This window comes from Ursus americanus, chromosome 6 (genome assembly GCF_024610735.1).
Source record: "Ursus americanus isolate L20-20 chromosome 6, mUrsAme1.1.p, whole genome shotgun sequence".
In the NCBI taxonomy this organism is placed as follows: Eukaryota; Metazoa; Chordata; class Mammalia; order Carnivora; family Ursidae; genus Ursus; species Ursus americanus.
The window spans coordinates 73,181,591-73,204,627 of NC_142132.1; the positions used below are offsets into that span (position 1 = coordinate 73,181,591).

The 23,037-nt window shown below is 42.4% G+C and overlaps 1 protein-coding gene across 3 annotated transcripts in view; it reads left to right on the forward strand.

Annotated features, from left to right (window-relative positions):
• Window positions 1-1,405: 1,405 nt before the first annotated feature.
• Window positions 1,406-23,037, forward strand: part of ZWINT (ZW10 interacting kinetochore protein) — a 35,410-nt gene continuing 13,778 nt past the window's right edge. Inside the window, exons 1-9 of one of the 3 annotated variants that reach the window (XM_045783573.2) lie at window positions 1,406-1,493; window positions 2,111-2,201; window positions 2,350-2,473; window positions 2,577-2,743; window positions 2,861-2,917; window positions 3,452-3,594; window positions 3,670-3,829; window positions 3,924-4,046; window positions 19,552-19,738. In XM_045783573.2, the coding sequence (XP_045639529.2) occupies window positions 1,453-1,493; window positions 2,111-2,201; window positions 2,350-2,473; window positions 2,577-2,743; window positions 2,861-2,917; window positions 3,452-3,594; window positions 3,670-3,829; window positions 3,924-4,001 (861 nt within the window). In that variant the 5' untranslated portion in view covers window positions 1,406-1,452 and the 3' untranslated portion in view covers window positions 4,002-4,046; window positions 19,552-19,738. Of the gene's footprint in view, window positions 1,494-2,110; window positions 2,202-2,349; window positions 2,474-2,576; window positions 2,744-2,860; window positions 2,918-3,451; window positions 3,595-3,669; window positions 3,830-3,923; window positions 4,047-7,209; window positions 7,949-19,551; window positions 19,739-23,037 lie in introns of those variants that run through there. The other 2 variants (XM_045783574.2, XM_045783575.2) reach the window with 2 other exon arrangements.

Genomic DNA, 23,037 nt, shown 5'->3' on the forward strand with positions numbered 1-23,037 from the left:
AATAACCCATTGAAGGGATGTAGATTTTGTTTTCCAGTTCACCTGCTGATGGACATTGAGGTTGCTTCTACTTTTTGGCCCTTGTAAGTAACACTGCTATGGACACTTGTGTACAAGGTTTTTGCGAACATGCTTTCATTTCTCTTGGATATATACATAGAAGTGGAATTGGGGTCCATATGGTCACTCTGTGTATAACATTTTGAGGAACTGCTAAGCTGTTTCCCAAAGCAGATGCATCATTTTATATTGCCATCAGCCACATCAACATTCCACTTTCTGCACTTCCTCAGCTTTTATTATACTTTTTGTTGTAACTCTGCTTATTTTTTTGAACATAACTGTTTTTAATATCCTTGCCTTTTGATTCTAACATTAATTTCTGTTCTGATCAGTGATTTTTTTTTTCTTCTCATTATGGGTTTTCTTTTCCTTTTTTTTTTTTCTATAAACTTGGTGGTTTTTAATTGGATGCCAGACATGGTAAATCGTACGTTAACGGCTGCTGGGCATGTTTGTTTCTGTAAATATCATAGTGCTTTGGTCTGTCACATATTTAGATGATTTGTTCACAGTCTGAGCTGTTAAGTGTAATTAGAGGGGCGACAAGTCTCGGGCTACCTGCTCCCCACCACGGAGGCACATCTGTCTGAGCGCTCCACCCAGGGCCCCCAGCTGGTGCAGCTTTTGGCCAGACAGGAGGAGCTAGTCACGGTTCCTGCCTCTCCGCGTCTCCTGGTTCCCTAAGCCGTTTCCGGGTAGACCCCTGGGGCCCAAGGCGCCACGCACTCAACCGACCCAACACGGCCAGCGAAATAGGTTCTCCGCGGCTGAGACGGGCCTGGTCGGTGGGCGGGACGGGCAGGCTCCGGCCCCCGGCTGGTGGGCGGACCCCGGAGTGGCGGGGAGGCACCTGTGGGCGCGGGGAGACGGACCCCCTGGACACGACAGAAAGCGACGCGCTCTGGCGCTGGCATCACTCTCTCCCTGAGCCCGCAGGAGCCCTGTTCTTTCCTACGGATGCCAAGCGTCTGGGGAAGCACACCCAGTATCCTCCCTCTACCACAACATAATTTTTTTAAGTAAACTCAGTGCCCAGAGTCTCCCCTAAAACCCGAACTCAGGGACTTGTTCTCGGTCTGTGTCCCGCGAAACGGGAACCAGCGGCACTCCGCGAACCTGGCCCACGCCACGCCTCCAGGCTCCGGCACAGCCTACGGGCAGCGCGCAGGCGCAGAACTCCGGCGCGCCGGTCACGCCCAGCCACGACCGCGCCGGCGCCAAACATCTAGCGTTCCAACCGCTCGTCCGCGCTTGCCAATCAGAGTGCACGCTGGCCCTTGGTTCCCACCCACTGGCCCTGCAGCCAATCGCCTGCCCGGGCGGGCAGCCGCGGCGAATCCAAAGGGCACTGCGGGCTGGGTGCGCAACAGACGCCCGCCGCCCGCAGGGATGGAGGAGGCGGAGGCCGGGCCGCGAGCCCCAGTGCTAGAGTAAGCTAAGTGCCAGCCGGGGGCGGGCGGGGAGGACTCTGCAGGACCCTGGGGCACCCCGCGGACCCCCGGTGGTCCCGGCAAACCCGCTGTGCTGGCCGCGGCGACTGCGGGAGAGACTTCGTTCTCCCCGCGCGCGCACACCCTGGCGGCTCCCCGCGCAGCTGTACGTCCCCTCGCGGGTAGCGGCGTCCACGCAGGAAGCGTGTGGGAGGGTCATTTAGCGTCTGTGTACCCTGCGTCCACGCACACTCCCCCACCCCTGTGGGGGCACTGCAGCCCCCAGCGGGGAAGGCCCGGGAGAGCCTGGACCATCCTCTTCGACTGTGCTCTCTGCATAGTCCTCTGCTCTCTGCCTGGGACTCCCCGCTGCCCGTCATAGTGGGGCCCCTTATTTTCCTGTCCCTGTGTGTTTCTGACTCCCCTTGCTCTCCTTAGCTTTACTCAGGGCGTATTGCCTTTATACACACGCCGTTCCTGCTCCCAGGCAGCCCTGCAGGCCTGCCGGTCAGGGCAAGACTCAGCATCGATCCCGGTCTGTGTGTGTCTGTGCACGCCAGCTGGCCAGGACTAGCACCCCAGGAGTCTCTCGTTTCCCTTGTCTTCTTGCCCCTCAGGGCCCTAGACAAGCTGGCAGACATCCTGGAGCCAATCGGCCGGCAAGAAGAGGCAGAACTGCCAGCCCAGATCCTGGCGGAGTTTGTGATGGTATGTGCAGGATGGGCAGCTGGGGCCTCTCCTTGTTGCTGTCCTGGAGCTTGTGGGTAATGCAGATGGTGAGAACCCTGGAAGGCAGTCTCAGCCTGCAGCGCACACAGGTAATGATGTTCCTTGCCTCTGCCTGCTCTCCGAACAGGACTCCCGAAAGAAGTACAAGCTGCTCTGCAGCCAGCTTCAGGTGGTAGACTTCCTTCAGAACTTCTTAGCTCAGGAGGACGTTGTCCAAGGACTAGACCCTTTGGCTTCTGAAGACATAAGCCGTGAGTAGGCAGGGGGTGGGATGGGGAAGGAAGGGGATGTCAGTCTGGTTAGCTCTTTGGCTGATGGGAAGATGGAGTCCCCGGTGTTGGTGGCTCCTTTCAGGGCAGAACGCACTTGCAGCCAAGGAGCAGTGGAAAGAGCTGAAGGCCACCTACCAAGAGCATGTGGAAGCCATCACAGGTGCCCTGACCCAGGCCTTGCCCACGATGGAGGAGGCCCAGAGGAAGCGGGTGCAGCTCCAGGAAGCCCTGGAACAGCTCCAGGCCAAGGTGAGCTAGGCTGAGGGGAGAGAGGAGGGAAAGCGCAAGCATGCTGGGCTGGACCCACTGGCTGCCTCCCAGAATCCAACCAGAAAAACCCTTCTCCTCTCTTTTGCTTCCCTGCAGAAGCAAGTGGCCATGGAGAGACTGAGAACAGCCCAGAAGCAGTGGCGGCTGCAACAGGTGGGTCCACACCCCTAGGAAAATCTCCCTTCCCCGCTGCCATGCCATCGCATGGGCTAAATCCTCTGCTTGGAGGACTTATACCCCTCTTCTCTTGTGAGGCATTACAGCACAGGTGCCAGCATGGGCTTAAATGCAGCATCACCACTTCCTGTGTTGTGACTTTGGTCAGACTTCTCGCTTCCTGTGCTTCTGTGTCTTGTTTGTGACGTGGAGGCGATATTAGCACCTACCGTATAGAGTTCAGTTGATGAAGTCATTAGTAGAGCAAGGGCTTAAGTGGATAAGTGGCACATAGCAAACTAAATAAGCATTATCATATTTGTGCCTCTTTTCTCCAGAATGCTTCACACTGGAATAGCTTATTGTGACCCTTACTTTTCTTTAGGCCCCTCGTTTTGCCTAAAGTGGGTAGGGTCCCTCTTTCTGTCTGTGGGTCTGGGCCCCAGGTTGGGTCTAGCCTGGGGAGGTTAAGAGAATGGTTGTAAGACCTGCGCATCTGAGGAGCCATGTTTGCATTCTCATTCCTGGTAGGAGAAGCATCTGCAGCATCTGGCAGAAGCTTCTGCAGAGGTGAGGCAGCGGCAGAGAGGAACTCAGCAGGAGCTTGAGCGGGTATCTCAGGAACTTGGAAGCCTGCAGCAGCAGGCGGGGCAGAAGCGGGACACACTTCAGAGGTGAGGCTGGGAGTGTGGGCTGCAGACCCAGAGTGGTCCGGTTTCCTCCCTTTACATCCCACCTCTTCCTTCCAGGCACCAGACCTTCCTCCAGCTGCTACACACTCTGCAGGGTCAGCTGCCGTTCCCCGAGGCAGAGACAGAGCTACCACAAAGGCTGGATCTTCCTGAGGATAAACCCCAGAAGCAGAACCCTGGGAATACCATAGGGAAGGACAGGAGTGTACCGTCCAAGGTGAATGAGAGATGGGCCGGGGGGCCAGGGAGGTGGAGAAAGAAGCTGGGAGGTAGGCCTCACCCACCACCCATACCATGTCTCCGTCCCCAAGGGTGATGGCCTACAGCCTGCTGGAGATGCGAGCTCGCCTGGGCTTCCTGAGGGACAGCAACATGGAAAAGGAACCTAGAGCAGGTCAGCCTCCAGCTCAGGCCTTTGTGTCCCTGGACTGCAGGTACGGAAGGAGGGAAGGACCTCTGTTTCTGAGCTCTGTTTTCACAGAGGGGATGGGAGGTGGGAAGGAGCAAGGATTTATCTATGCCTGAAGCTTATCCCCATATCCTGTGCCCAGCCTGCCCTGGGCTAATTCCTCTCTATCTTCCCGAACCCCTTGGCCCCACCCTTATTGCAGGATGGACTAGGAACTCCTGAGTGTAGCCCGGTTTCTGACCATGACCTCGATGGGGTGGGCTCTGGATTCTGTTGATTAAAAGCCTTAGAGTTCTCATTTATCTCTTTTCTGTTTCTATGTTGGTGGGAAGAGGCACACTTGAAGCCAACAATATGACAGGTGCTGGAACTGGTGTGAATAGAAAGGGTGCAGATGGGAAGGGGGTCCTGGCCTGGAGCCTCTGGGGTTGCTCGTCCAAATCCATATGAATCAAACATGCTGAGCTTATTAATTCAGGGAGGAGGAGAATGCTTTGTGCAGGTGGTTAGATACGGGAAGATAATTTTAATTGCTGACCCAAATATTGATTGAATTCGTGCTTTGTGCCAGGCCCCTTGCTATGAACTGGAGCTACAGCAGCGGGCTTGTCTGACTAGTCCTTGGCTGTGGGGAACATAATGAGCATGAACAAGTAAACAGGTCAATACCTGATTGCAGAGTGTGGTAAACATGGGAAAACAAACTAAAACAACAGTATGGTAAATTTAGAGCAATAGTAACAAAGAGACCCTCATCTGTGTGTGTGTGTGTGTGTGTGTGTGTGTTCTGTGTTTTTTCGCCTCCACTCCTCCATGTGTCTTGCTGGGTTCAGGAAAGGTGGGGGCACAGCCATGTGGGAGAGATTACCTCCCTGACTGGGAGTGTGGGTCTGCTTGCAGAGAGAGAGAGGGAGACAAGTGACAGCTGCAGTGGGAAACCCATTCTCCAGCTGAGAACAGGACCATCATGTGTGAGCAAGACCCAAGCATCTCTGAGAAAGAGACATCAGGGCTTTGTTTTTGGCGAGAGAGTTTCAAGAGACCCTGGTCTCTGCTGTGTCTCTGACTGGGATGCCTTCTCGAAGGTGGAAATTGAGGTCCTTGCTCAGTCTGGTCATTTGCTCTACTTTTCTGAGGTCCTGTGTGTTCTAATTGTTTTTTTAATATGTTGGCCCCATTGTTTAGGTACGAAGTGGGACAGATGTCACAGGTCTTTGAAGCCTCCATCACAACAGAGTAAGGGGTCTGTAAGGATTGAGGCTACTTCTTTAGGGAGCACACAGACAGCCGGAGAGGCTCCCTCCGTCTGCCCATCCACCTCCTCACACGTGGTCCTGAATGTAGCCTTCTGGCAGCCCACATAGTAGTCTCATCCTTCTCTTCCTGCTGGGTTGGCTCCCCTCCCCTACATCCTGGTTTATTTTTGTAGTCGTGTAGACCCTGAAATTTTTACGGTACACAGGGGAGAGCAGGAATATCCACCCTGAGGAAGGAGGGTCTACTAGGGGGTGCTGGGGTATGGGCTGGGATGGTGTGGACTCACCATGTCCTTGCACACACGGTGGCTGACAGAGAGTCACCAGGGATGGGAAGATACTCCCTGGAGCCCTGCAGGTGCAGGTCAAGGATAATGTCCTGAGATGCTCCACATCGGGACAGGGGAAGAGACTGGGCAGATGCCCAGTAGTCAGACTTAGACCTCTGAGGAACTTCTGGGAACCAGCTTTCTCTCAAGGTGTATGGATGAGTCAGTGCACACATGAGACCAAAGAGGAGGAGATACTCGAGTGTTTTTTGGCCAGTGTGGTCCATGGCGTTGGTGCTCTGCACTGACAAGCTCAGGAATTGGGATTTATTTTCAGATAGGAGCTGAATCTCAGCTTCTAGCTGCTCTGTCCTCCCTTAGATTCCCCTAAACACTGTTCTTGTTCACTGTTCTTGCACCAGGCACCTGTGTGCAAGGTGGGAGCCTCCCCCTGGGAAATCGTGGTCTCTTACATAAAGCCAGTGCATGCCGAAGGCCCTGCTGCCTGCTGAGCATCTCCTCGTCCTCTTTTCCGTCTGACTGAGGGACACAGACCAGTGAGGTGCAGGGAGGGGTGGACACTAGTCAGGACCGGAAGTGTCCTTGATAGAAGGGACGGTAGGCTTAGTCCAATTACAGAAAACCTCTCTCTGATTTCCATAAGAATAATGTTTTCCTTTAAAAATTTTTTTTTTGTGGTAAAATACTGTTTTGCTTTTTTTCCTAGTTTTAATCTTGTATTTCCTAGCTACTGTCATATTTTTCTAAGAATTGTTCATTTCTAATTTTTTAAGCTTATTGGTATAAAGTTGTGATGATTTTTTGTTTTTTTATCCTTTTAATGTCTGCAGCCTGTTGTAGGATGGCCTAATGTTAGACTCCTGATATTTTTGTGCCTTACCTGATTTTCTCTTTGACCTACCTTCGGATGTTTATTCAGTTTCAAATACTGAAAGAGTCAGAGATTGGCTTTTGTGATCCAGTGTTGTATGTCTGTTTTGACTCATCGATTTGTAGTCCTGTCCTAGCCATCTCCTACTTTCTGTTTTTTGGTGAAGGAAATGTACTTTTTTTGGTAAACTTTTAATTTGTATTGGTTGGTAAACTTGTGTATTTGGTTCCTGATTTGTTTTCTCAAATAAACATGTAAGGCTATACATTTTTTCTGGTTTTCTTTAAGTATTTTCATGGTCATTCAATTCATAGAATTTTTTCTTTCCCATTATAATTATTTATGAGTTCCTTAGAAACATAATTTTGAAATTTTCTACTCTGTGAGAAGATAATCTAAGTTTATTCTAATTGAGTCAGAGAATGTTATCTCTATAAAAAAACTTTGAAATTTGGTGAAGACCGCAGTTACAGCCTTGAATGTGGTCTCTCCCTTTTTTGTTTCTCGTGGATTTGAAAAGAATGTTTTGGAATTGTCATGTGTGGTGTTTTCTGTATGTCTGTTAGATTATGCTTGTTACATTTTTGTTTAATCTTCTGTATGCTTAATTTTTTGTTTTCTGCTTATCCCCTTCTGAGGAATGTGTTCAGGTCTCCAAGTATGACAGTGGATCTATTTTTCCTCACGGTTCTGGTAAAGTTTGTTTTATGTGCTCTGTGGCTACTTGTTGAAGGCACAACACGTTTGCACATGTGTCTTTCTTCCAAACAGAACTTGACAGTCATGTCGTGGCCTCCCTCATCTCCGGGCTTGAGATCCGATGAATACAGTACAACCTGGCCAGCACCCCTGTTGATCCCTCACCTGCTACGTCTCTCCTACAGTCTTTTGCGTTCCAACCTTTCTTTATCCTTATGTTTTTTGCTTTTATACCACATTTAAAGGACAGTTTTTAAAGATTCAGTTTCATAATTTTTATCCCTAAGATTTTGTATTTGTGTCAGATTTTTCATTCACTCTCCCTTGTTTTTTGTATATTCCTTTTTTGCCTTTGGTTTTGTTTATTTTTTATCATTTCTCATTTCTTTTATCTTCTGAAGTTCTTCCCTGATTATTATCCCAGTTTAGCTTTGATAGTTAATAAAGTCTACAGTGAAGTGCAACGAGTCTCGATCTTCTTAAACAGGTACTGAAGCTTAGGAGACTTGACCATTGACGATACTCTGAACTAGTAAGATATTTTTGTCCAGTTTATTACTTCTAGCCTATTCTGTTCTCCCAAATCAGACTTCCTGTTCTCTACAGTGTTTTGTTCATGTTCACTCATTTACTTTGATTTTTTTGCCTGCTTGATTTTTGCAGGTCAGAGCTTTCCTATGGGATAATGTCCCCACCTGAAATACATGTATCAGCCTTTCTTGGTTAAGGTCTGGAGGCTGTATAACACTTCACTATTTCTTAGTATGAAATGTTTTTATTTTATTCTCATTCTTTTTTTTTTTTTTTTTGTAAAGACTTTATTTATTTGAGAGAGGGAGAGCGAGAGAGCACAAGCAGGGGGGTGGCAGAGGGAGAGGGGGAGGGAGAAACAAACTCCCTGCTGATCAGGGAGCCCATGCCAGCGTGATCCTAGGACCATGGCGGGGATCATGACCTGAGCGGAAGGCAGATGCTTAACTGACTTTGTGACCCAGGCATTCCTTTTATTCTCATTCTTTTTTTCTTTTTTTAAGATTTTTTTTAAATTTATTTAGTTGACAGAGAGAGAGACAGCCAGCGAGAGAGGGAACACAAGCAGGGGGAGTGGGAGAGGAAGAAGCAGGCTCCCAGCGGAGGAGCCTGATGTGGGGCTCCATCCCAGAACGCTGGGATCATGCCCTGAGCCAGAGGCAGACACTTAAGGACTGAGCCACCCAGGCGCCCTTTTTATTCTCATTCTTAAAAGATGTTTTTATTATGTAGAGAATGCTTAGTAGACAGGTATTTTCATTTAAAACATTGAAGATCTCGTACTGTGATTATCTGGCTTTCACTTTGCTGATAGAAGTCAGCTGCCTGTTAAAAGCTCTTCTTATATGTCTGGTTCGTTCATTCATTAATTCATTCTGCTTGCAGTTAGTTGGGCTTGCTAAATCTGAAATTGCCAGTCTTTCAACAGTTCTGGAGTTTTTTCAGCCCGTTTAAAAAATGGTCTTACCTCTTCTTTACGAGCTTCTTCCACATCCGTTAGACATCAGTTAGATTTTCTAACTTTGTGCTTCATGTTACATAAATTTTCTTTTATATTTATAATTTTTTTCTCTAGAATGCATTTAGATGCTTTCCTTTATTTTGTTAACTGTATGTTACTAATCTATTGTTTTATCATTCGTTTCTTAATTTTTGTTCTTCATTTTCAAGCAGATATAGTAGGACCCCAGTCTACATTATTGGGTTTTTGTTGTTAATCTGGCCTACGTTTTGATCTTATATTTTCTCACCTTTATACAACATATATAGGCCTTTTGTCATCTGTGTTGGAAAGGTTCATATCTCCATCTTTGCGGGCCTGGATCCTTTATTACATACACTCCCTGTTGCTTTGCATGGTCCATTTTGACTGAACTCATTTGTTGAGAATTCTTGTGGCTGGTTACAGACTCGAGAGGATTTGTGTTTACCTCTGTCAGTCACTTGTGGATACAACATTTAGAAAAAAAGGTTTAAAGATCTATTTTAATGTTCTTTCCGTCCCTCCTCTTTTTCATTCTGCTGTTCGTTGATTTTCTTTCTTTTTCATTAGTATTTCTCAAAGACTTTATTTCTATTTTTCAAAAGCACAAGGTTTAACATTATTTTAATACTGCTTTAATGTTCTTTCATTATTTTCCTTTCCAAGGTACCATCCTGAAATTCTTTATTGAATTCTATTTTTATGTGACTTACTTCTGCCAGGAAAATATTCTTGTTAACACTTGGATAGTTTCAGCAAAGTTAATCCCTCTCTTTCTTTCTTTACAATGTTAAAATTTGTAAAACCAAGGTTTCACTTTGAATATTCTACCCTACTGTGAAAAGAAAGCTATTCTAGAATAAAAGAATAATATAAAATGTATGTGTTCTATAATAAATTATATGATAATAAAAGAAAGCTATGGTAACCATTCTAGGATCTATGGTTAATATACCCCATTCCTATCTTACACAATTTATGCAACTTTTTGTATTGCAATTTGTATGTGTCGTCTTTGAGGCAATTATGTATACGTTTTGAAATACAGAGTGTGAAATTAAATAAACTAATTTCATTATTATTCCTAGCCTAGTCTTTAAATGGCCCTTTTGCTACTTTGAACACTGGGCTCTGAGGAATTTAGTGTTTGGGTCTTGATATACTTTGTTCTTGAAATGTAGGGTAACCTAGGCATTAGTTCTAGTCTCAGGAATTAACGTCTTTTATGTTTGTTTCAGGCCTTTTTAAACAGTTTTTGGGGGAGTGTACATTCTTTTATTTATGTTGTTAAATTGAGTTTATGTAACTGTTGACATAGTTATAAAAAAAAGCCTTGTTAATCTTCATGGCTCTCTGCAGTATACAAAAATTAGATGTCGGATACCATATTCCCATGTATTTCTAAATTTTAAATTGTGGGATGGATTTTAGCAAACAGACCTATCCAAGGCATGAATGATTCATTTCATCTTGCATTTTTTAGTTATTAAACCCTAGTGAAGGAGTTGATAATTATTTAAATGGATTGATTACTTCATGCCTAAAATAGTGTTTTGAAATAGAAAAAAGGGGTAAACCCAGAACTGTGCTTTTAGAGGATGACCAGACTATTGGAAATAAGAGATTATCACATATAAACATTATAAAAGAAATAAATCAAGAAAAAATATATAAATGTGTGTATGTATATGTAATCCAGTGCACAAGAATTTGTTCTATTTATACCATACTATAAAAAATGATAAAAAAACCTAATGTGAGTTGGAGTCATCAAAGTAGGGCTTGTTTATGAAAGAATGAATGAGTTTAAATTATGCTATAGATTCTCAGTGTTTTAAAATTGTGTCACAAAAACTTCAGGTCTAATCTTAATAACCAATCATAAACAGTAAGCGTATCAGTTTCATTAATTAAAATACAAGTTTAAAAAGTAGGTATATTAAATTTTCAAGTTTTTCATGTAACTTATTGGTGGAGAAGAAGTTATGCTTTATGTGGCTTTGAGGGAAAGTACTTGTAAGGGGCAGAGGCCAGTCCACCCTCTCCATATCTGTAAGGTCTGGATTACCTGGCCCGGATCCTCTAGAAATAAAAGAGGAATTTAAAGTAACGTATGTAGTGCAGTTTGGCGTTATTTCTGGTGGTTTGGTTGGGTCACTCCATGAGGACAGCAGATTGCTGGGAGGGTGTGCAGCTCCGCGTTTGGAGACTCTGCTCTCGATGACAACTGAGACGCTGCTTTGTGCACCATTACCAACATGAGAAAGACAAGCTCAGTCCTAAAAACACACATGCATAAAACGGGCAGAGAGCATGCAGATCCGAAGGAGGAAGGAATTAGGCTGCTCCTCTCAGTTCCAGATCCTGCTGTTCACTATTGGTGCTCCTTATTCCTCTGTTCAGGAACGTGCGTAACTTTCATCCACATATGAACATACACCAGTGCCTTCATACTTTGAAAGGACTTTGTTAATGTTCATTGGATTATGTTCAGGAAAGATTTCCCAAAGAGCTGCCCCTTGAGCACAATTTCAAACAAATGAAATTATCCAGAGGCTGATTTCATCATTTATTGAATGTTAGCTATTTGCTGAACATAAGTTTAGAGAATTAAAAAAATAAAAAGAGAAAAGAAAAGAAAGTGATAAAGACAATCTGAGTTTAAATTTGAAGACAGGAAGGAAGAATCTGTTAAACTAATTCTCAGGGCACCTGGGTGACTTAGTTGGTTAAGCTCTGCCTTCGGCTCAGGTCATGGTTCCAGGGTGCTGGGTTTGAGTCCCACATTGGGCTCCCTGCTCAGCGGGGAGTCTGCTTCACCCTCCCTCTGTGATCTTTCTCACTCTCTTTTAAATAAATAAATAAAATCTTAAAAAAAAATGGGTAGAATACAGTGATCCCAATTATGAGTAAACACATGTTATACCCACCAAAGCCATCACTAAAGCATTTCAGTGACACTAGTATTCTTGGATGGTGGTAGTTAGCCATCAGAACCAGTGTGTACCAACTAGAAACTGATGAATTGCCTTTCCACTCAGCTCACTGCTTTTTGGTGTGAGTCACTGAAGGCTTGTGACTTTCTAGGATGTTGGAAAGCATTTTCAACAATGCAGAATCCTTGTGTCTGAGTAATATTCTGCTTATCAAGGTTTTAGGGACTAACAGTTGAAAATAGGGGGGGAAAAACTCAGCCATAATTTAAAATGTTTATTATAAAGGATGGTGACCGACTTCCATCAATTTGCAAAATGAGTATGGTTGTGAGACAATACCATATAACTATCATAGTAACTTTAGTTTTAAGAATTAACATTGCACAGTATTCAGAAATACTGGAATGTAGAGATAAGAGGAGTTTTACATGAGGCGCGTGCGTCACCCTTGGTGCTAGCAACAGGCTGTTCTTACTCTTTTGAAAAAGTGTAAGAGAAAACGTATTTGATTAAAAAAAAAAGTTTGGTTGTGATCATAAGAAGAGATTTTCTGTTTTACCCCTTCCCTGTAGCTCTATCCCATCTCAGAAATTTTCAGGAACTGATTCACTAATTAAAACTCTGTTGGAGTAGTGGCGGTCTGAAGAAATAGGTGGTGAAACAAATGTGACGTTTGTAACAACAAAAAGGAAGGGCTGGTAGATACTCGGGTAATTCTGATAATCATTGTTATACATTGTATATCTTTTGTATAGGAGAATGACTAAAACTATGGGGTTCCATGTGCCTCAAGGAAAAAGTTTTGTTTTCTATCTAAGTAATGATATGGGTTTTGTTTGCTTTCGGATATTCTACAACAGTTTACTGGTGTGAGTCTACCTGTAATTTAGCAGTCACCTTGTCTAGCTCTAACAGGTGATAGTCTGGCAGATGGTAGTGAGGATTTCCTTACAAGGTTTACAGTTTCTGGTAAATTTCTTGCCTTGTTTGTTCTTTTTCTGAAATTGTGTGTGTGTGTGTGTGTGTGTGTGTGTGCGCGCGCATGTGTGCGTGCACGTGTGTGTGAACGTACACATACATACCCAGTCATATTCATATAAGGTGTGCTCCTTTGTATTTTGGGACTAAGTTGAAAATTACATGCAGATTCAGAATTGTATTGATTCCCGATAATTTTTCCTGTTAGTATATATTGATGATGCACTTAACAAACCTTTCTGAGCACCTACGTGTCACTTTTCCATTTTTTAATAAAAATATATTTGACATGTAGCATTGCATAAATTTAAGGTGTTAAAACATGTTAATTTGATAGTTGATGTATTGTTCTGTGATTGCCATTGTAGTGTAGAGGTACCCTAATTAGCACCTGTCACATTATTTAATTATCATTTCTTTTAGTGGTTAGAATAATTAAGTTCTAGTCTCAGCAAGTTTGATGGTAATCCTACAGTATGGTCTGTGTTCATTACACTGTGCAGTAGATCTCTAGAGCTTATTTACTACTCCTTGCAAGTTTGTCCCCTAAGCAATGTCAGTCCTATTTTCCCACCCCTCATCCTTTGGTAATCACCATTGTGTTGTGTTTTCACAAGTTTGGCTTTTTTAGATTTCTCATGTAAGTATACCACATATTACTTGCCTTTCTCTTACATCATTTAGTATAATTGCTCAAGGTCCATCTATGTTGTCTCCAATGGCAAGATGGTCTTCTTTCACATGGCTGGATAATATGTATAATATATGTGTATTACTTGAATATATACCATACATATGGATAATATATATAACGTAATATATATGTATTACATCTTTATCAGTTCCTCCAATGATGAACATTTAGGTTTTTTCCATATCTTGGCTATTGTGCGTAATGCTGCAGCATGGGAGTTCAGATATGTCTTTGATATGTTGTTTTCATTTCCTTTGGGTATATACGCAGAAATGGAGTTGCTGGGTCATATGGTAGATATGTTTTTAATTTTTTGAGGAACCTTTGTATTGTTTTACATATTGGCTGAACCAATACACATTTCCACCAACAGTGGGAAGTGTCCCCTTTTCTCCACATTCTTGACATACTTGTTCTCTCTTCTTGATTCTAGCCAATCTAACAGGTGTGAGGTGATATCTCATTGTGGTTTTGATTTGCCTTTCCCTGATGATGAGTGATGTTGAGCATTTGTTCATGTACCTGTTTGCAGTTTGGATGTCTTCTTTGGAGAAATGTCTGTTCAGTTACTCTGCCCTTTTTTTTTTTATCGTGTTGTTTGTTTTTGTTTGTTTTGAGTTGTCTGAATTCTTTATATATTTTGGATATTAACCCCTGTTATATATATTTGGTTTGCAAAAATGTTCTTTCCTTCTGTAGCTTGCCTTTTCATTTTGTTACTTCTTTCTTTGCTATGAAGAAACTTTTAAGTTTTATGTATTCCATTTGCTGATTTTTGTTTTTGTTTAGCATTTGTGCTTTTAGTGTCATCTCCAAAAACTCATTGCCAAATCCAGTGTGAAAGAGCTTCTTCCCTACATTTTTTTCTAGTTTTATGGTTCAGGTGTTATGTTTCAATCTTGACCCATTTTGGGTTAATTTCTGTGAGTGCTGTAAGATAGTGGTCCAATTTCTGTGTGGAGCACTGGGTGTTATACGCAAATAATGAATCATGGAACACTACATCAGAAACTAAGGATGTACTGTACGGTGACTAACATAACATAATAAAAAATTATTTTTAAAAAATAGATAGTGGTCCAATTTCTTTGTTCTGCATATGTTTTTTCAGTGTTTTCAGCACCATTCATTAGAGGCTATTCTTTCGCCATTGAGTGTTCTTGGCCCCTTGTGGAATATTAGTTGACAGTATATGTGGAAGTTTAATTCTGAGCTCTGTGTTCTGTTCTCTTGGTCTGTGTGTCTATTCTTTTGCTCGTAGCATATTGTTTTTATTACCATGGCTTGTAGTATAGTCAGGAAGTGTGATACCTCCAGCTTTGTTCTTTCCCAGCGTTGCTTTGGCTATCCAGGGTCTTTTTGTCCATACAAATTTTCGATTTTTTTTTTTTTTCAGTTTCTTTGAAGCAGTTGGAATTTTGATGGGGATTGCATTGGCTCTATAGATGGCTTTGGGTAGTATGGACATTGTTACTATTAATTCTTTCAATCCATGAACACAAGATGTCTTTCCATTAGTTTGTGTCTTCTTCAACTTCTTTCGGCAAGGTCTTATGCTTTTCAATGTACAGATCTTTCACTCCCTTGATTAAATTTATTCCTTGGTATTTTATTGTTTTTGAAGCTATTGTAAATAGGATAGTTTTTATTTCATTTTTGGGATATTACATCATTAGTATATAGAAATGCAACTGCTTGTCATATACTGATTTTATATCCTGCCATTTTCCGGAAGTTCCAATAGTTTTTTGGCAGAGTCTTAGGGATTGTGTACATACAGAATCAAATCATCTACAAGTAATGGCAGTTTTACTTCTTCCTTTCCAATTTGGACGCCTTATTTGTCTTGACTGAATGCTCTAGGTAGGACTTCCACTACTATATGGAGTGAGAGGGGTGAGAGTGAGCATCCTTGTCTTCTTCTTGATCTTAGAGGAAAAGCTTTCAAATTCTATGTTGAGTATAATGTTAGTTATGGATTTGTTGTATACGGCCTTTATTATGTTGAGCTGTGTTCTTTCCGAGGGTTGAGGGTTTTATTAGGAAAGGATCCTGCATTTTGTCAAATGCACTTTTATCATCTATTGTGATGATCATGTGATTTTTTAATCTTTCATTCTGTTAATGTGCTGTATTACATTTATTGATTTGTGTATATTTGACCCATCTTTGCATCCCAGGGATAAAGCCCACTTGGTCATGGTGTGTAATCATTATTATGTATTTTAATGTGTTCTGGAATTTTTTTAATGTGTTCTTGAATTTGGTTTGCCAGTATTTTGTTGACAATTTTTGCATCTATATTCATCAGGGATTTGGTCTATAATCTTACTTTCTTGTGTTCTTTTCTGGCTTTGGTTACATGGTAATATTGGCATCATAGAATGAAATTGGAGGTGTTCCCTCCCTCTTTAATTTTTTTGGAATAGTTCGAGAACACTTGGCGTTTGTGGTGTTTTTCTGTTGTTGTTGTTGCATATAATTGTTTATAATAGTCTTTTAAGAGCCTTTGTATTTCTATAGTATCAGTTGATTTCTAATTTTATTTATTTGAGTCTTCTCTCTTTTTTAATTAGTCTAGCAAAACGTTTGTCATTTTTATCTTTTTGAAAAACCAGCTCTTAATTTAATTGATCCTTTCCATTGTTTTTCTGGTCTCTATTTATTTCTGCTGTGATTACTATTATCTTCCTTCTCCTGTCGTTATTATCTTCCTTCTCCTAACTTTGGACTTAATTTGTTCTTCTTTTTCTAGTTCCGTGAAGTACAAAATCAGGGTTTTTTTTTATTTTTTGAGAGCTTTCTAAGTACTTAATATATGCATTTATCACTATAAACCTTCTTCTCAGAACTGCTTTTGCAGCTTCCCATAGAATTTGATATATTTCCATTTTCCTTTGTTTCAAGATAATTTTTTATTTCCCTTTTGATTTTTCCTTTGATCCAGTGGCTATTCAGAAGTATGTTGCTCAGTTTCCACATATTTGTAGAATTTTCACTTTTTCTCTTATTTAAAAAAAAAACAACTTATTTTTTTTAAAATAGGCTCCACACCACCCACATCAAGGGTCGCACACTCCACTGACTGAGCCAGCCACACACTCCTCCTCTTTTCTCTTATTGATTCCTTGTTCCTACCACTGTGGTCAGAAAAGATCCTTGGTATAATTTCAGTTTCCTTAAATTTACTGAGATTTGTTTTGTGTCCTATCATAGGATCTATCCTAGAGAATGTTCCATGTGCACTTGAGAAGAATGTGTATTCTGCTGCTATTGGATGGAATAATGTATATATGTCAGTTAAGCCATTTGGTCTAAGATGTAGTTCAGTTCTGGTGTTGATTTTCTGTCTGGATCGTCTATCCATTGCTGACAGTGGGACATTGACGTTCACTGGTATTTTTGTGGTGTTGTCTGTTTTTCCCCTTCATACCTGTTAGTATTTGCTTACTGTATTTAGGTATCCCAATGGTGAGTGCATATGTGTTTCCGATTGTTTTATCTTCTTGATTTATCGAACGCTTTATTATTCTATGACAGCCTTCTTTGTCTCTTGTTAGTGTTTCTGACTTGACATCTATTTTCTCTGATATAAGTACGGCTACCTTTGCTTTTCTTAGATTTCTACTTGCATGGAATATCTTTTTCCATCTCTTCATTTTGAGCCTATGTGTGCTGAGAGCTGAAATGAGTCTCTGTAGGCAACATATACTCTGGTCTTGTTTTTTGTTTGTTTGTTTGGTTTTTTTAATCCATTGAGTCACTCTGCACCTTTTGATTGGATAATTCAGTCCACTTACTTTGGAGTGATTATTGATACGTAAGGACTTGCAACTGCCACTTATTGTTTGCCTTCTGGTTATTTTTCATGGTGATTTGCTCAGTGCCCCCCCCCTTTTTTTTTGATGTTCTGTGAATCTAGTCCAGATTTTTGCCTTGTGGTTACCATGAGGTTTATGTAAAACATCTTGGAGATAAAACAGGTTATTTTATGCTGAAAGGAGCTTCTCTTCATTCCTGTATAGAAGCTCCACCCTTTTACTCCTCCCCTTTTATGTTTTTAATGTCACACTTCGCTGATTTTATGCTGCGAATTTGTTAAATTATAGTAGCTGTAAGTTTTAATGCTCTTTTCCTTTAACCTTTATACTGTAGTTAAGTGGTAACAGTGCTGTTCTAATATGGAGTTACAGTTTTCTAATTCTATAGCAGAGTGGAGTGTGTTTTTATGTCACTGATTAAAATCTTTTCATTATAGCTCGAAGAACTTCTTTTAGCATTTCTTGCATTCAAGCCTTGTGGTAGTAAGCTTGCTTTAGCTTTTGTTTATCTGGGAAAGCCTTTATTTCTCCTTCATATCTGAAGGATAATTTTGCCAGGCAAAGTATATTTGGCTGACAATCTTTATCTTTCAACACTTTGAATATGTCATTCTACTCTTGCCAGGCCTGCAGCGTTTCTGCTGAGAAATCTGCTGATAGCCTAATAGGGTTCCTTTGCAAGGTTACTTTCCTTTCCCTGGCTGCCTGTAAGGTTCTTTATCATTGATTTTTGACAGTTTTGCTATAATGTGTTCTGGAAAATATTTTTGTGCATTGAGATAATAGGCTGTCGTAGTCATTTTGTGGACTCATACCAATTTCTTCCCAGGTTTGGGAATTCCCAGCTATTATTTCATTAAGTGGACTGTCCCCTTTTCCCCCTTTTCTTCTTCTCGTATACCAGTTACTCTTATATATGCCTTTTTGACCGAAACTGATAGCTCTTGCTGGGTTTCGTCACTATTTAAAATCTTGATTTTCCCTCCTCATCAAACTGAACTGTTTCTCTATTCCTGTCCTCCAAGTCACTTCTTCTCTTTTCCATCTGGTCTGCCCGGTTACTGATGCTTCATTCTCCATCCCATTTACTGAATTCTTCAGTTCTAGTATTTGTTTGTTTCTTCCTTATAATTTTAATCTCTTTGGTAAAGAACTACTGTGTTCATTAATTTTGTTCCTGAGTTCACTGAATGACCTTTCTGAGTTTTCCGAATTCTTTATCAGTCAGGGTGCAGTATTCTGTGCCTTTGAGTTCGGTTGCTGGAGAATTATTTTCTTTTTGTGATGCCATATTTCCTTGATTGTTTATGGTGTTTGAAGACATGCAAGTAAGTCACCTTCCCTGGTTAAGGTTTTGTGTTTACTTTGGATCTTATAATTCAACGGGCTGGCCATTAGAAGCCTTTCTTTTTTATTTTGGAAGGTGGCACTGTAGCTCGTTTGTGGTTTCTCCTGTAACAGCTGGCTCTTGTGGATGTACTTGGCTGGTGGCAGAGTGGGGGGCGCTGCGGGCTTGGCAGCTGGGGCTTTGGGGTGACACTGGGCCTGGCGTGGCATCAAGTGGGGCATATCCAGAGGTCCATGGGTGGTCCTGCTGAAGTCCTGAAGCAGACAGCAGGAAGCCTGCTTGGTATTCTCGACTGTCTCCTTCTCTTTGCTCTCTGACCCCGCAGTCACGGGTTCCTCCTCAGAAATCCAGGTGCTGCTGGGGAGAAATGGGTCCCACCTGCTGCAGCCTGGATAGCTGCCTTGAACATCCCTCCTCCGACCAGTGACAGGGTGTTGGCCTTTGCCTTGTGGTTTATGTATCTCTAGAACTTAGTTCCCAGTCACTAGGATGTCACTTACAGGAAATATCTTTGTTAAGTGACTCTTCCACAAAATGATATTTTCTATCAGACATGTCACAATATTTAATTTTTGTTTGAAAACCTAAGTTATAAAGCCGTTTAATGTTGTGTTCTGTTTTTTCTAGCTAGGTATCTTGAGTATCATATTTTTAAAATATATATACATTTACATAAGTTCTAAACTGTGAAGGCAGGTATTATTTTCTCTTTATAATTTAATTTTCTTTACAGTTATTTTTTAAGGAGTCATTTATTCCAATCATGAAGACACCTGGATGCTACGGGAAACCCTTCTCACTTTATCGCAGTACTGACTGCTATCCGTAGTCTGTTGTTTTTTATCTGAGTGTCCCGTTTATTTGTAAAGGACTTGAATGGACATCCTGGCTCATTTAAATTTTGTATTAGCAGAGTTCACATTTAGTGCTGTCACAGAACTCAAGAGATGGTTGCTTCTTGGAATTTGTGAGTTGGACAGTATTAAAGTTCTGTGACAAGAACAGTGCACTTATTTTGTTTAATGTCAGTTGAAGCCTATCTAATATTTCCTAGATGGTTAAGTATATGGAATTATATGTAATACAAAATATAGAAAAATTAAAAATCTAATGTCTTCCTCCAGGCATCACTGTCTTCACAGAAGGATATATGCTTGGCAGAAATGTGGATGAAGAATCTCCATCCTTGTAACAAATCCTCCAAAGATTTCCAGAAAGTTTCATACTTTAAGTCCTTGGTCCCTCGATTTGCAATTTCTCCAAGCCTCTGCGGCGTTTGTATTAACATTGAACATTCACATCTTTCTTTCACCAAGTCTCATTGGTTTTATTCTTCTTACGAACTGTTACTGCTTAGACTTTAATGATGGTTTTTGCTGAACAGCCGATACCTGGGAAAGCAAACAGAAGCCTGAACTTGCTAAATCTCTATGTATTTAACCTCTGCTATCCTAAGTATATCTGGCATGCGAACAGCCCTGTGAAGGCAACCAGAGGCGCTTTGAACATTGCATTTGCCTTCATGAAGTGATCTTTCAAAAATCTGCTTGAAATTCATGGACCAAGAGAATGAAGGTCTGAGAGAAGCAAATGAAACTCTTGTGGTTTAATCATAACAAACAATTCAAGTACCCTTTGAACACAGACATCACTGACAATCTATGACAGTGTGTTTTGTGATGTGAATTTAAATGAAAGCTTGCTGCAGCGTTACGGTGTCCCCGATTCTAATGGGCTGCGACCCTTGTGGGTGTGAATTGTTCTGTGTAGGAGTTACCACTGCTGGCCCTTCTCAGCCCCACTCACAGAACAGATGTCTAGTCAACCCTGGCTCTTCCCTGACACCCATAAATATGGTAGATCACCCCTCTCCCCCGCCCCAGTAGCCTGTTCAGCCCCTCCTAATTGATAGACCTTTGCATGTAAGAAAAATATTTTTGCTCTGCCTACTAGAATATGCTGAAATCAGCATAACATATATGTTGTGTATGTATGTATATGTGTACACACACACACACACACACACACACACACATACACATACATATACACACATGCTCCAGAAATCTGTGAAGTGGGGAGCTAATTCCCTGGAATAAATCCAGGGGTGTTTGGAAGTAGTGGGATGGGAAACAGGTCTTTGTAAAAGGTATGTTTTGTCGGGGAATTTTAGATTAAAGTAAACTAAGCAAAATTCCAAGTATAGGATACACAAGGTAACACAGGACCATGTGGATGAGCTGTGAAGGCCCATTGTGGGGCCACAGGAAGTCTGTGGTGTGTTTGGTGTGACTGGAAGACGTTAGAGGCCATTGGTTTGATAAAGGGCGCTGAGTGATGTCCTCCGAAGTTCGAAGGTTAGAGACAAAAGCAAATAGATGTCGAGACTTTGAACTTTTACCTGCTTGTCTTCATATTGAGTTTGTCACCTTCCAGGTTATCTTCTCAGTGAAAATAGCAGATTTTTGTCAGTTCACAATTCTTAAACAGATTATAGTCAATCCATAGGTAATAAACATTCAGTGCTTTTAGGCATTAACCAGTTAAATAGTATTGTTACCATTTGTAGACTAAGTAACTGAAGATCAGGTGCTTTCCTAAAGAAAAACAATTCCAGCAACAGCCATGATATTCGGGGCCATCATGATCCACTTCTTCCCTCACATCATCGTTGACACACACAGTGACTCACCGTAATGACCTAGATATGTTATTGGGGAAGACGTAGGGCTACCCCTTTAGTTCTTAAAATTTGATGTGCAGTAGAGTCTCCTGGTGATGTTTCTTAAAATGCTGATGTCAGTTGTCTCTCTGAAGAATCTGATTCCCAGCCTCTGGTTTAGATTTTGCAAATTAACAAACACCTCCAGTGATTATGATGCACTGGATTTAGGGACCATTTTGTGAGAAACACTTCAGTCCCACTGAGACTTCAGCATTCATTGTATTCAACTTGTGAGGTCGTCCTTGAGACCGTGAAACAGTGGACTCACCCATTTAGAACAGGGCTGGGGAACCAGATGAGCTGGAAGTGATATGGATTGAGGGGGCTGTGCTGTGGCAGAGTCTGAAGTGGGAGGAGAGGGCGGCGGAGGGAAGAGCGTTGAGGGCTGAAAGCAAATGTGTGTTCTAGAGGGTTCCAGGCCACAGACAAGACTGTGGAGGACACGTATCCCTCCTTGTCCTGTTCCCATGGAAAATTAACTCGGGAACTGAAAATGTTGATCTATGAAGAGATGGATTGCTTAAGTTTATTATAAATATACATTAATTAATTGTGCCCCAGACCCACAGCTGAGCTCATTTCCTTCTGTGGCATCAGGCGAGGCCCTGTGTCTGGACTTCAGCTAAGATGGGCAGAGCAGTGTGATCTCAGGCCTGGCTTGTGAAGACCCCGAGGCAAGGCCCTGTTTTGTTTCTCCGCTGGTGAACTGGGGAGGACAATGAGGGTGGTGGGGGAGGTGCAGACGACAGTGGAAGGGCCTGGCTCCTGGGGACAGCTGTGAGTCAGGAACAGACTTTTCTATTCAATGAGCCACTGAGGCTTGGAGGTGGTTCTGTTAGAAGCTGACACCTTCTGGGTCCACTTCTGGTTTCCCCAGGCGAAGTTATCTGGAAAACCCCTTAACTTTTGCTGATAATAATTAAATGTTCATTGGCTCAGGTCATGATTCCAGGTCCTGGGATCGAGTCCTGCATTGGGCTCCCCGCTTGGCGGAAAGCCTGCTTCTCCCTCTTCCCCTTGCTTGTGTTCCCTCTCTCGCTGTCTCTCTCTGTGTCAAATAAATAAAATCGTAAAAAATGATTAAACGTTCGGTAGACTAGAAAAGCAGCTTCTTGGAGGATCATCATGTGAAGTAACTACAAGTTTGCAGGCAGCAAGTGGAATGCTGGTCAAAAACAGGGTCGTAATTTGATGAGTGAGCATCCTTGCTCCCACTAAGGGTGCAGGTGTGTTACCACAGGCTTCACTCACTATCCCACAGTCTCTCTCTTGCTTGTGCTGAAACCTCAAGATGTGCCTGATCGGAAGAAACGATTGCTGAACTGTCCAGAGCAGAAAACATGCAAGTCCTACGATCACCCTGTGTTTTAGGAAAGCTGAGCAGTTTGAATCATTTTGCCTCCCCCTTGGAAAGGAGTCCAAGGTTTATAAATCCTCCTAACATGAGTTTTAAAGTGACCGATGAGTCCTCCCTGAGCTGGTCCTGTTCGAACACCAGGCAGGAGGTTTGTGATCTGCTGGGCCTTCAGCCTGTGAGCAGGAGACTGCTGAGTGTCATTCTGAGCTGGAAACACTTTCTCATTCTGGCCTTGCGTTTGCTTGTTGGCTTGGTTGCTGCGTGTCCTTGGCCATGAGATGGTCACGCACACTTGTGTGAGGCTTTGTGCCCCTTTGCTCTGCCATCGCCTGCGCTGCTTTCTCTCTTGCTACCAGCCCCAAGAATCTGTGAGAGGCTGGAGCATCGCCATCAGGAATGGTTCTCAGAAGTTGTTCTGAGCGGTACCCGCAGCATCCGAATCCGTGTTGCTGTTCTGGAGTCAAGGGCTCTTGAAGAGTTCATGCTTCAATGGGAAGCTTTTTTTTTTCTTTTTAAAGCTGCAATGAT